Genomic DNA, 13,374 nt, shown 5'->3' on the forward strand with positions numbered 1-13,374 from the left:
ATCTAAGAAGGATGTGCTGTGGGCCTGGGGATTGTGTGGTATTTTACAGTGAACCTTGTTTCACGGAAATCTTCTTGAGGTTGGTGGATGACCTAGTGTCAAGCTAACCTGTTCCAGGACCAGCTTATTTGAACACGGGAGTCCTTTGAGTTAGGTGGAGAGTACTTTATCAGCTTTTAAGTGCTTCACCCATGCCCACGAATTTTTGTGGCTTTTTGGCTTCTGAGATTCCTATTAGCGGTAGCTTTTATCTACAGAAAACAAGATAAACACACACACGCACCTTAACAAATTGGCAGTAACCAAAGGATTTTGCTGTGTCCCAGCCAGGTAAAGGTCTTGTGTATACCACCAACAATTCCTGCCATGGGACCTTGGCCTGGGGAAAGAATTGAACCAACAGACCTCAACAAATGGAGACTGAGGACTAGGGGTTCCACATCCATGGAGAACTGATAGTTCCCACATGGATCTTGGGACAGAATCAAGGCCTGGGGGTTTCCACCAGTTAATTGACTATTGTGGTCTGAAATAAAGGCTAGGGGCTTGAGCTCCCAGCAGAATCATCTGACGGATCCAGCTGACCTGCCCTGTATTGGAAAAAGCCAATTAGATTGGGAGCTCAGTGCAAAGAGAGCAGAGCTCAGAACTGAGAGGAAGTTACCTACAGTCCTCAGAAGCAGCGAGAGAGACAGAGAACTCAAAAGGGTTTGCAGGTGCCACACCTGTGTTTCTCATTCCCAGAGTTATTGGAAGTCTCCTTCAGTCCTATTACTGCCACCAAATCTGTTAAAAAAAAAATTCAACTGAGTAAGTTTAAAGATCAAATTTACTTTATTCAACAATTCATGAATCGGCAAAATCCCATCTAGCAAATAGAAAGGAGCTCCAAAATGCTGCAGAAAAGAAAACATTTTAAAAGGAGAAAAAAGGAGGGACAAGGAAGTCATAAAGAAAAGAAAGGATTATTTCAGGCAAGGTTACCTTCCTTTGGGAGAAGGCAGCAGTCTGTCTGGTGGATTACCTCACTACTGTTGGCCAGGAAATTCCAGACAGGACTGGTTAAGATTACATTCCTAGGAGAGGCTGAAACTGCAGTTAGGTTAGGTATCAAGTCTTGGTTTGTTGATGTGGGGTTTAGCACAAGTGACTCCATTTTAGGCCTGCTGTCTCCTTTTTAGTGCCCTTAAATCTTCTCTGTCATCTCTCCCCTTCCTTTAGCTGGTTGGGTTTATTTCTGGATTCCCTAAACCATCTCTTTTGCTCTGAAACTTTAGCATTCTCTCTGCTCTTCAGTAATCAGCAGGGCAATTTTAACTCTACGATTTTTGCTGTAAGAAATTTTCTTAGTGTGAATTCTTCTTCATTTGGCTTTGAATTTCCAACTTAAACTATGGCTCCCTTGTTCCAAGGTAGTGAATTGTTCACTTTGGTAATAAATATTTGGCAGTATCATGATTTTACTTACGACAAATCACAGTGAGTATAAATGCATATGTTATATTAAATATAATTCTCGCTTACTATAGCACCATTAGGGATAACAAATGTGTTATCCTTACTTCTTCCATTTATTTTATTTTTTTCAAATAGGCAGTCTATTCACATTTTAAAAACGCAAAACAGTGGAATGCTTCTACATCGAAAGGTTTTGTTCCCATCCACTTCATCTACCCAATTTCCTCTACTGTCTTTTATATCGTTACAGAATAGAGTGTGTTTAGGCAAATATAACATATATATTTATTTTTAACTAAAAAATTGATTTTATTGAAGTATAGTTGATTTCCAGTGTTGTATTAATATATATTCTTATTTCGTCTTTTTCTCAGCAAAATCTGTTTTGCTTTTATAAAAAGCAAAATCTGTTTTACTTTTATAAACTCTTTGATTAACTACCATTGTTCCCATTTTGTCCAAATCTGCTTTACTTGTGTTTTTCTTAACATGATACTAATATGCCAAATTAACATTATTTATTATAGGTTAGAGAAATGATTTTGTTTTCCCTCTGTGTTGATGCATTTGAAGTATATACCTGTTCCTTTCATCACTAAATGTGTTCATTGAATGTGTAAGTGTGAACTGATTATCTCCATCTGAATTAAGCTGCAACCTCCGGAATGGTCTCCCTGTCTCCAGTCTCTTATCAGCTCTATCAATCCTTTATTTTGTTCCAGTAATTTTTGTCACACTCTGGCTTTGAAACCACCAGTGACTGCACACTTCCTTTCCTTTGCTTATGCTGTTCCCTCTGAGTTGCTGTTACACCTGCAGATGCCCCTTAAATTCCAGGTCACACGCCTGTGTGAAGCCTCTCTGAACTTTTGTCAAACAGAGTTCTTTGCTGCTCCTTTTGTATTTTAATAGTCCTTTCTAAATTCCTCTGAATTCCCCTGGTACAACTGAAGAGTGAATGATAAAAGGAAGAATGTGTGAGCAAGTCAGCTCTTTGACTAATACTGTTTGTTATTTCTGTTTTACTTGAGCCTAACATGCCGTTGGATGTGAACTTGAGGTGCATGTGTAGGGCATTATAAATTCTTACAATTCAGATAATTGCCCCCATTTTAAGAAGCACTTTCGTGTTCTTTCCCTGCACCCTGAACAGATGTTAAAGAATATTTACCTGCTGCCTTTATCATAGCAGATTTGTTAGCAATATCATGTACATTGCACACAAAAGAACTGGATCATCTGCATGCCTTCCGACTGACTCAGTTTGTTTAGACTGTGTAAACATGGGTCAGGGATATGTCCTTGATGTATGTAAATTAGAAATCTTGTCTGTATGTCTATTTCATATGTACTGCATACAGTGTATCATACATGCTATATTTAATGTGTGTGAATATAGATCATGAAATAGTTTCGGCACCATCTCTAGAGTCAGAAAGTCTGGGTTCAAATCCCAGCTCTACCATTTACCAGAGGTATGACCTTGGACAAGGTACTCCCCTCATCTGAAAAATAGGGATAATAAGACTGCCTTCCTCATAGCAGTACCGTGAGGATTAAATGAGATAATACATGTAAATGGTTGACAGTGGTAAACCTACATAGTCAATGTGGCACCTAGGAAATGTGTGCTACATTTGTATGTAATGGTGGAGTGTTCAATCCCAAACTCTCTTTCACAGCAGCACTGACAGGTTGCTCTCAGAGCCTGATCTGAGTACTGCAGAAAGCCCTTTGGCTGACAAGAAGGCTCCAGGGAGTGAGCGTGCTGCAGAGAGGGCTGCCGCTGCCCAGCAGAACAATGAAAGGGCCCGCCTTGCCCCACGGCCATCATATGTCAACATGCAGGTAATGATTAAAAAAAAAAAAAAAAATGGACAAGTCATCCAAATGTAGGCTGCCTAGGGAATGGGGAATTCAGTGAGCTTTTAGCAGTAGACCAGAAATTAAATTTAAATATATATGCAGTAGTTAGGAATTGGTTTTGTTATAAACATTAAAATGAAATGCAGGGCTTCCCTGGTGTGGCAGTGGTTGAGAGTCCGCCTGCCGATGCAGGAGACACGGGTTCGTGATCTGCTCTGGGAAGATCCCACATGCCGCGGCGCGGCTAGGCCAGTGAGCCATGGCCGCTGAGCCTGCGCGTCCGGAGCCTGTGCTCCGCAACGGGAGAGGCCCGCGTACCGCAAAAAAAAAAAGAAATGCAGGATTTAGTTTGAGAAGAAGTCTTTAAAATATAATATTAAAAGTGACATGGTCTATGTCACTGTGTCTTATGCAAATGACATTTTTCATCTGTTTAAAAAATATATAGATAAATATGAGAGCTGTTATTTCTAAGCATTTACTATCTCATGACATACTCTTGGATAAATAGATATAATATTCTTCTGTCTGTGAAATGGAGAAGATAAATTTGGTGTTCCTTAGTTATAAAAATAACTAATGTAAAGCTTTAGTGTTTTGAAAGGAGATGCTAAATATTATTGATGGTTATGTTGGTTCACAGATTTTTATGATTATTTTGAACAGTTTCCTCAGCAGGGATTTTCTCTGTATCCATTTTCGAAGTATTAGGCTAATTACTCAAAATAGACTATTGATCATGAAATTCAGAAATTTGTTCCATATAGACCACAATATGAAAGATAAGGATTTTGTGCTTTTAGAGATGCCTCTAAACATTTGATTTCACTGTCTGAATTACTGGGTAGACTTACCTACTTTGTAGTAAGAGATTTATCATCTCCCATCCCCCCACTTTCAAAAAAGGGAAAAACTTCACAAAATCCTAGAAATAAGTTGTCACAGATATGTCAAAGATATTAATTCATGGGACTAAATCATACTTCTGTAATTCCAGTGAAAACTACAGTACAATCCTGCTTGTCTGTTTTTCTAATCCTTTGCATTTGAACATTTTCAAGAGTTTTCAGATGAATGTTTTTTTACAAAAGCCATAGCCTTTAATAAAGTGCAAAGTTAGAAAAAAAGACATTTATTACATTTTCTCTGGCAGATTTATTTTCAGTTATTATAAATTAAAGTTCTCTCATCTAAGAAGTATCAAATTCCTTTATGATCCCTTTATGGTTTTCATCCATCTTGTGATTCTCGTCTTTTCCATCGGGTATATACCTATAGTGAACCACTTTCATGTTTCTTTCTTTTAGGATGGATGTAAATGTTTTTGGTGATAGAGTTTCAATTTAAATAGATGTATTTACACCATTAGTGAAGAAGTGACTCTTAAAATCACCAGGAAATCAATGATAATAGTTTGAAGACTTCCCTGATTGCTTTATAGCTGAAGATGATCTCTGTCTCCTGATCATTCTTGGACTTCTATATCTCCAGCTCTCTCTTCACACTTATCTCACTTTCTGATTTATTTTGTGGTTATTTTTCTTACTCACCCCTGCTAAGCCTCTGTATGATTTGAGGCTATAGATTATTTTTGATTCATTATAATATTCTTACACAAAGTGCAGCACAGTCCCTTTAGCCAGAAGGCACTCAATAAATATTTACTGAACAAGTAACTTTAGCATCTCCCCACATCTTGCCCTTAGACAGTAGTCATTACAAGTTGATTTTAACTCCCAGAATCATTTTAGACCTAGAATTTCAAAAACATTATCAAACTGTGTTATCTAAAAATCTGACTCTCCCAATTTACTGCCATGTTCCTTCTGGTTGGTCTAGGTCAGCCTGTTTACTTTTATTATTTTGGCCTAATCATTTGTAGTATATTTCACTTTCAGAAGTATCCTGTTTCAGACCATAAATTATATGGACACCCTACATATGATGGTATAGTCCTCCTGGGAGGAAGGTCCAAAGAGCTCTTGCCAGTGGGTTCTTGACCCATCTGATAGGCCTTTGAGACATTCTTTTTTTTTTTTTTTAACTTATTGAAGTATAGTTGATTTACAATATTGTGTTAGTTTCAGTTGTACAGCAAAGTGATTTTGGTTATATGTATATATCTATATACTTTTAAAAAAATTCTTTTCCGTTATAGTTTATTACAAGAGACATTCTTAAATCAAGTCTAAGCTAGTTCCTGAATTGGCGAGTTGAGAACCCTGGGTTAGCATTTGAGATGTAGCTATATCTGGACTTCTTTCTTCAAAATGACCTACCTTGGTCCCTATGTAGACCCGACTGTGTCATAGTCACTTATTCAATGTGAATGGGAAGAATAAATGGTGCCATCCTAGTCCTGTGCAATAAAAGATAACTAAGTTTTATTTTTTTAATTTAGGTTTTTATTTAGGTTTAATTTTACTGTACTGCTTAAGCATTCTGATAATGCATTATTTTGAAACTTAGCATAACTGTTATTAGGTTATTCACTATACGTTAGCATATATTGGTCCTGGTGTGTCAAATATTTCATAGTAAATAGGAATTTTTTTCTTTTTGAAGGAAAATTTCTAACTTTTGTCACTGTCATGACTTAAAGTTGGAAGTAGTACTTTATTATTATAATGAATTAGGTTTTTTTTTTTTTTTTGCGGTACATGGGCCTCTCACTGTTGTGGCCTCTCCCGTTGCGGAGCACAGGCTCCGGACTCGCAGGCTCAGTGGCCATGGCTCACGGGCCCAGCCACTCCGTGGCATGTGGGATCTTCCCGGACCGGGGCACGAACCCACGTCCCCTGTATCGGCAGGCGGCCTCTCAACCACTGCGCCACCAGGGAAGCCCAATGAATTAGTTTTTTTTTTTTTTTTCCAATGAATTAGTTTTGAAAACATGTTTAAGTTTATCAGACTTGCATGGATTACTGTCACATTCTGGTGCAGAGCTGAGTGTTTGCCCCAGGCAGATTCATGGGCTGTAGTCAAAATCTTTTCATGAAGTATTGGCATAACATTTGGATAGACTGACAATAAAGATATTTTCTGGTTTTTTTTTTTTTTTCAGGCATTTGACTATGAACAGAAAAAGCTATTAGCAACCAAAGGTATGTGACACGTTAATGATCTATACTTTCATTTTTTTTTTCAGTAAACACATAAAAGGTTTTTCAGTGTTGATGTTGAACTGAGAAATTGGACCTTCATAAAAGGAATCCCAGAATGTTTACGTTCAAGTTGCACAAACTTTGTTGAGGTTGAGTAGATTAGCATTAGATCAATTAAGAAATAATGTATCATTTTAAAGTTTACCACTACTTTGTATAAAATGTTTTATGAGGATATTTTAAGGCATTTTGTGTTAAGAAATAATATTCAGTGATAATTTCTTTACATATATCAAAGAAACGATAATCATCAATATCTTATTTAAGAAATTCATTAAAAATATCAAGCATTTGTTTTATGTTCTGTTTTCCAAAGCTATGTTAAAGAAACCGGTGGTGACGGAGGTCAGAACACCCACAAATACCTGGAGTGGCCTCGGGTTTTCTAAATCCATGCCCGCTGAAACTATCAAGGAGCTGAGAAGGGCCAACCATGTGTCCTATAAGCCCACAATGACAACCACTTTTGAGGTTTGTAGAGTCATGCCCTACCTATTCTTCCTGTCTGTTCTCTCAGCAGAAGAGAACAATCTTCTCTCCTCTCCCATTCTCTATTTATATAAGGACAATCTATTAATGGTGATTTGTTTTCACTTCTATTCCTGTAAACGTATTGCTGTGAAATTGATACAATCCAATATATTATGAACTTTTATGCGTCTTCTCTCACAGTTGTTGATCAGCTGTGAAGGAGGTGTAAATTTGGATAAACTTGTTTTTGTTAGGGGGAGAGTGTCATAAGTGATAGAGCAGGGCTGAGATTAAGCAAAGGACAGATGTAACATTCCATAAAAAATGTATAAAGAATCCCTTTATCCAAGGATATCACTCGCAACCCACCATAGGAGGAAAAGGCAAGTATCCAACAACAAAAACAAGTTCTCAGATATGAGTTAAAAATTCAGTGTGTTCAGATGTGCCAGGAACACAGCAGGAAGTGTCACAAACGAGAGCTCCAAAAGGTTATGCTTCCTCGATGTTGGCTGTAGCTCAGGGTGAGACTGGGAAGCTGGTATCCTCACCACGTGGAGAAGAGATCCAGGGTTCCTTGCTTCTCAGCTAGGCTGTACGACTCACTCGGCAAGGCCTTTTCAGTTGGAGAGTGTCAGATTTTGGCTGTAAGGCTTTTGCGAGTGGGGTGGAGTTAGAGCACATGCACACACACTACTGGTGAGGCTGTGCAAACTCAAACATGGATGAAAATGATTAATCCAAGAATCACAGTGTTCAACCAGAACACTGTAGGCTGAAAAACAAATAGTGGTTAAGGGTTAGTCTAATAACTAGCATTTGTAGATTGACCTTCTTTTCTCCACCCGTTTTCTTTGTAATAAATTAGAATGCTGATGAAAGGCAGAAGCAAACATGACATTTTTTCCTTTGTCTCTCTGAGTCAGTGAAAAAGAAAATACTATTGAAATACTAAAAAGAACAGTCTCCTGTGAATTTCATTGTCAGACTTAAAGTAGCAACCTAGCTGGCTGTATTTAAAGATTGAAGTTACTGTCAGCAGCTAGAATGTAGGAGCCATTGTGAAAAATTTGAGGCTCTAGGAGGTACACCCCTCTTTCTGCCATTGTAGCTTTGAGAGAAAATAAACATCTCCTTTCACTGGCAGAGACCTTAAAACTGCTGTGCTAATTCTTAGGCTTCCACTGATGTATTGAATACTGCAGCCTTCCATTCTGCTCACCCTTACCTTTGGCGGAGTGGAGTGTTAGGTGGTTGATTGTAGTTTCAGAGATGAAATATTTCACTTTAGAAATGCTAATTCACTTCTCTTCTCAAAGACCAGTAGTGTGACAGGTTGAAATGATGATCATTCTAATAACGTAGTTGTCAGGTGCAGGGGCTGTGGGGCCTGACAGCTACCACCGACACATGTACAGCTTTGATGAGTGACTTCACACCTCTGAGCCCATTTTCTCATTGCAGTTGTTTCAGGATGATGTGGGAGAGGGCATCCAGTGCTCGGCATGGTGTGCAGGAAGTTCTCAGCAATATTTAGCAGCTACTGTTATTTCCACTGAAGAACTTTACCCTGAAGAAAACCAAGAGCCTGATGAAAGATGTGTTCATATACATATATGAATGCTTATTATTGGAAGTATTTCTGCACATTCAAACTAGATATGCATTTTATATCCAAAGGAATACCTTAGAGTGTTATGTGAACACATAATGTGCCAGTAATAATTATCAGATCACACTCATTTATTTTTTTGTGGGTTTATATGGTACATTTTCATCCACAAGCGTATTTGATACCTATAAACTCCCAGTAAGGGAAAGGGGCCCAGATCAGTTAAGTGTCTTACTTGAGGTCATGGTAGTAGTTGTCAGAGAGAGGACTTGAATTCATTTTACAAAGTTTCTTTATACTCCTCTTCCTAATGGTTTAACTCAAGAGGGTACATAGCAAGGCGATATATAAATGCTCTAGAGCCATGTTATTGTACCTTAAAAGACATAAGAATCATTTGGAGCACTTAAAAATGCAAATTCTTCCCCCAGGATCTCAACTCATCAGGGAGGGAGCCAGCAGGAACCAGTAATCCATATTTTCAGCAAAAGTCTAGTCTGTTTCTGATGCAGCCTCCCTTCTGGAAACAGTGCTCTACAGGGACGTAACATAAGGGGGATGGCACAGAAATCATGTCAGAAGCTGAAAGACTCCTCTGTTCTGGCACTTGTCCAAGGACAAGTAGACCACTTTCTGTGGGCAGGAACGTGCAGGGTCCTGACTCAGTGGCTGAATCCCCTCCTGTGGCTTTTCTTTGCTTTGGCTTTCTTGGGCTAGCCTGTTCTACCTTCCTGGCTAATGTCTAACAGCTCATTCACATTGAAAGGTAGGGGAGAGGATGTAACCAGCGAGATCAGTGCAAGGGCATTCACCACGTTACCTGCTTTTATTCACGGTCCCTTTAAACACTGCTGCTGATGAAATATAACCAAGCTTTCTTAGGGAATGGTTCTAGATTCTTCCAGGTGTGTAGGACTTGAACTTTTCTTCATGCATCCGAAAGCCATTGAGAGGAGGTGAAAGGGCCCTTACACAGCGTGATCTGATATTCTGAAGCAGCTGCTATCTGCAGGTGGCTGCCCTTCTCTTTATTCTGTTACAGCTCAGAGGGATTAAAAACTGGGCAATTAGTGAAGATTGTTTCTTTGGGTTAGAACACAGGGACAGGGTTGGGTTGAGAAGGACCTGGGGAAAAGTGAAGAGAACTTAAACAATTTTTATTAAAAGACTGACCACATCTCTGCTTGTAGCACTATTTTTAAATTGGAGGGTAGCTAGAAACACTCTTTTTCCTTAATCTTTTCCAAAGAAAAACAAAACCAAATAGACAAGTGGAATGCTGCTCTAGAGAAGCACACTTAGCCAGTAGGTCCTGATGGGTGAGGGCTGTTCGGTGTGTTGGGATCAAGGCACATGAGTTTCCTGCGCTGGGAAGCTTGCTTTAGGCAAGAAACCGAGGCTTTGAACATCTTGTTCAGATTTCTGAGAAACCAGATTTGAGCAGCTGTTTCCAGTTTTAAGGCATTTTTCAGAAATTAGCCTTTTCCAAAGAGCTCCTTTAGAGAAGAAGTTAGGTAGCTTGAGGCTTATTTTTGTTTTCTTCAAGACTCAAAAGTATGACCCTATCCACTTGATGATATACTGGGACAGCAAAGGTCAAACAAAAGGCTCCTTGACCTGCAATATTTTTGTCACATCAACAGAACTACAAAAGGTTTGGGATTTTCCTTTTCTTTTTGCTAGTCATCTCTTAAAGGCATTAGGAATGGTTACATATTCTCTGGAGCAAATAAAACCTGCATTGGGAATCAAAAAATGGTTTTTAATTTCCCCAGCACTAAGAGTAATGAGGTTGTCTGGTTATTGTAAGTCTTACAGACCTAAGAGTGGAGGTGAGCTGCTCTTCGTGATACTCTAGTTAGTAGATAACGAAGTAATAAATATCAAAAGATTATGTTTTACTTAATGTTTTTAGAAAACATCGTTTAGCCAGGTCTGATATAGCTGTGTGAATTAAATCAGCTTAGATCTCAGGTGAGTGGTTTTTTTGTACTCAAAAAGAGTTTAGATACAGAAGTTTTAAAATATATAGAAATACTACATAATAATTCATTAATGCTTCTGGTAATTACCAATTCTGAGCATGTTCTTATTTCCCTTGCTTCGTGGGATAGGTTGAAGTATAATGTTAAAGATGGTTTTAATTGAAAAAGACCATTTATTTGGTCTCAGGAGCCTTCCTTTCCCTATGCCCCTTCCCACAGTTCAGCAAAGGGGATCCCATAGATGTACGAAAAGGTATCTGTGAGATCCAGTATTCTGCAAATATTTATTATTAAGGACCTTCTGTGTTTCAGACACAATTCTAGACACTAGAGATACAATGCTTGAATACAGATTCTTCCTTTCATGGACAGAGCTTTCTTTTTGGTGGGTAGAAAGAAATATGTAACAAGTTAACAAGAAGGCATTAAGGAATAAAAGTCCCTGATAAATGTGAACAGAGGCTGCTTTACATTGGGTAGTCCTAGCTGGCTTTAATGAGCAAATGATGTTTAAGGTAAGACCTAGATGGCAAGAAAGGGCCAGCCTTGTGAAGATCTAGGAAAAGAGTATTAGGCCGGGGAAATAGCTGGCATTATCATCTTGAAGTCAGAACAGACTGGTAAGTTCATGGAGCAGAAGGTGGATGGGGTGGTGGAACATTGAAGATAAGGTTGGAGAGGGAGGCAGAGACTCAGTTACGGAGCACCTCAGCCCATGGTAAAGTACTAGAAAAGCATGGAAAGACTTTATGCTTATGAGAGGCATGATTTTGTTCTAGTTTGCATTTAAAAGAAACACCTAGTTGCTTCATGGAAAATGGATTATTGGGATGGGAGGCAAGATGGAATCAAAATGTCCATTAAGGAGGCTACTGGTGACAGTCGTGGAGATGGAGAAAAGTAGGTAGATTTGGGGTATGTTTAGATATGACATTGATAAAACTAACTGATAGATTGGATGTAGTGAGGGGAGAAGGAACGAATATGACTCTCTGAAGTTTGGCTTGAGCAACTGGATGAATGGTCGCCACTGAGATTTAGGAATTCTGGGAGAGGGGTGGGTTTGGGTGCAGCTGGGGAGATGGTCATCAACAATACGATTTCAAGCACTCTAAGTTTAAAATACCTGTGAGACAGTAAAATGGAGGTGTCAGATTGGCAGCTCTGTGATGCTGAATTTCAGTAGGGAATTCAAACCCAGAGGTAAAAATTTGAGTCATGGCTGTTGTTAAGCCTTGACAGAGGTTGTGATTACTGATTACTCAAGGAGAAAGTGTAGAGCGAGATGATAGGAATGCGGGGACCAAGTCCCAGGGTAATCTGACATTTGGAGTAGAAAAGGGGAGGAAGATCCTACAATGGCTACAGTGAGGTAGGTAGAAAGCCTCCAGAGTGGTATTATAATGCCCTGAAGAAAGAAGCATTACAGCCCCGTACGGTCAGCTGTGGTTATGCTGCTGCGGGATTGAATTAAGTGAGTTTAGTGACCTGAAGAGTAAATGATTCTCTTGGAATTACCCAGTAAACATAAAACTTTTAGAACCAGAGAATCTTAACTTTAATACTGTAGATATAGTACAAAGTATGGTACCTGTAATACAGTGATTAAATAAATGAATAAAGAATGAGTAAATGCAAGTTCAGTGCAAACTGTGAGATCTTTTAAATTACTATTTTTATTTTGATTTGGGGGAATTAAAAAAGTTAAAATTTCCAGGTACTTGTAATTTGTTGGAGAGATCATGTACTTATTTGAATGAGAGTTAACACAGGACATAATGCCAGATTTCTCTCCACCCTTCCACTCTTGTGAGCCTGGGAGTTCAATTCCTGTCAGAGCATTGGGTGTAGCTGCACCGCTTCCCTACTTGTCCTGTGTGATACAAGGCAGAGAATCTCTGCTATACCAGACGGAGGATTTGCCTTGTTCCCCAAAATAGGAATCCTCTAAATCTTACAGGAATGAATCTTTATACTGGGGGCTCTCAGAACTCCTCTGGGCGCCCTCATAATGAAGGAAAAACACTTCACTGTGTGTATTTCCAAGTGTCCTTGGTAGCTGGAGGACAAAGACTACAGACAGGTCCCATAGCCTCTTCCTGAGAATCAGCATTCGTGGGTACAGCAATCGAAATAAATGATAAGTGGTCTAATGTGGATTCTTTTCTCCTCCCAGCCCGGGAAACCTACCTTATTAAACATTTCCTTATCTGGCTTTGATTGTTTTCAGGGTTCATCAGTGTCCCTCTCGAGGTCCAACAGTCGTGAACACCTGGGAAGTGGAAGCGAATCCGATAACTGGAGAGACCGAAATGGAATAGGACCCGCAAGTCATAGTGAATTTGCAGCTTCTATTGGCAGCCCCAAGCGTAAACAGAACAAATCAAGTGAGCTCTGACTTCTCATCATACTTTTAGATGTAATCAGCTTGGAATTTGTTTAGCTGGTTTAGGGTAATGTTCGAGTATCAACTCTGGACTCTAGGCCTTCAAGTGTTTTGGATTACTCACAGGCCACCTCTTCTGAGAAGCCTTCCCTGTTTTTTTCCAGTGAAGCAGGGCACATGGTTCTCTGCTTTCACTGCATTTTGTATATGCTTTCATTTTAGCATTTGTCGTACTGAAGTACAATTGCTTACTTACATAACTGTCTTTTCCTGTAGAATTTGAGCTCCACAAGTCAGGGACTACATTCATGCAATAAACACTTATTTAGTGCCCATGTGCCGAGCATTCTTTTAGGCTGTGCCTTCTTTCTTTTTTCTTAATTGAAATACAGTTGGTGTACAATATTATGTTAGTTTCAGGTGTACTACCTA

At 39.0% G+C, this 13,374-nt stretch overlaps 1 protein-coding gene across 3 annotated transcripts in view; it reads left to right on the forward strand.

Moving 5' to 3' along the window:
• BICC1 (BicC family RNA binding protein 1) overlaps nucleotides 1-13,374 on the forward strand; it is a 300,393-nt gene that overhangs the window by 274,055 nt on the left and 12,964 nt on the right. For 2 of the 3 annotated variants that reach the window (XM_029200883.1, XM_029200881.1), the window contains exons 15-18: nucleotides 3,141-3,306; nucleotides 6,389-6,428; nucleotides 6,805-6,959; nucleotides 12,787-12,943. In XM_029200883.1, the coding sequence (XP_029056716.1) occupies nucleotides 3,141-3,306; nucleotides 6,389-6,428; nucleotides 6,805-6,959; nucleotides 12,787-12,943 (518 nt within the window). The remainder of the gene's footprint in view (nucleotides 1-3,140; nucleotides 3,307-6,388; nucleotides 6,429-6,804; nucleotides 6,960-12,786; nucleotides 12,944-13,374) is intronic. The other variant, XM_029200882.1, reaches the window with a different exon arrangement.

Source organism: Monodon monoceros, unplaced genomic scaffold (assembly GCF_005190385.1).
Source record: "Monodon monoceros isolate NGI ecotype Baffin Bay Population unplaced genomic scaffold, NGI_Narwhal_1 Super_Scaffold_4, whole genome shotgun sequence".
Taxonomy (NCBI): domain Eukaryota; kingdom Metazoa; phylum Chordata; class Mammalia; order Artiodactyla; family Monodontidae; genus Monodon; species Monodon monoceros.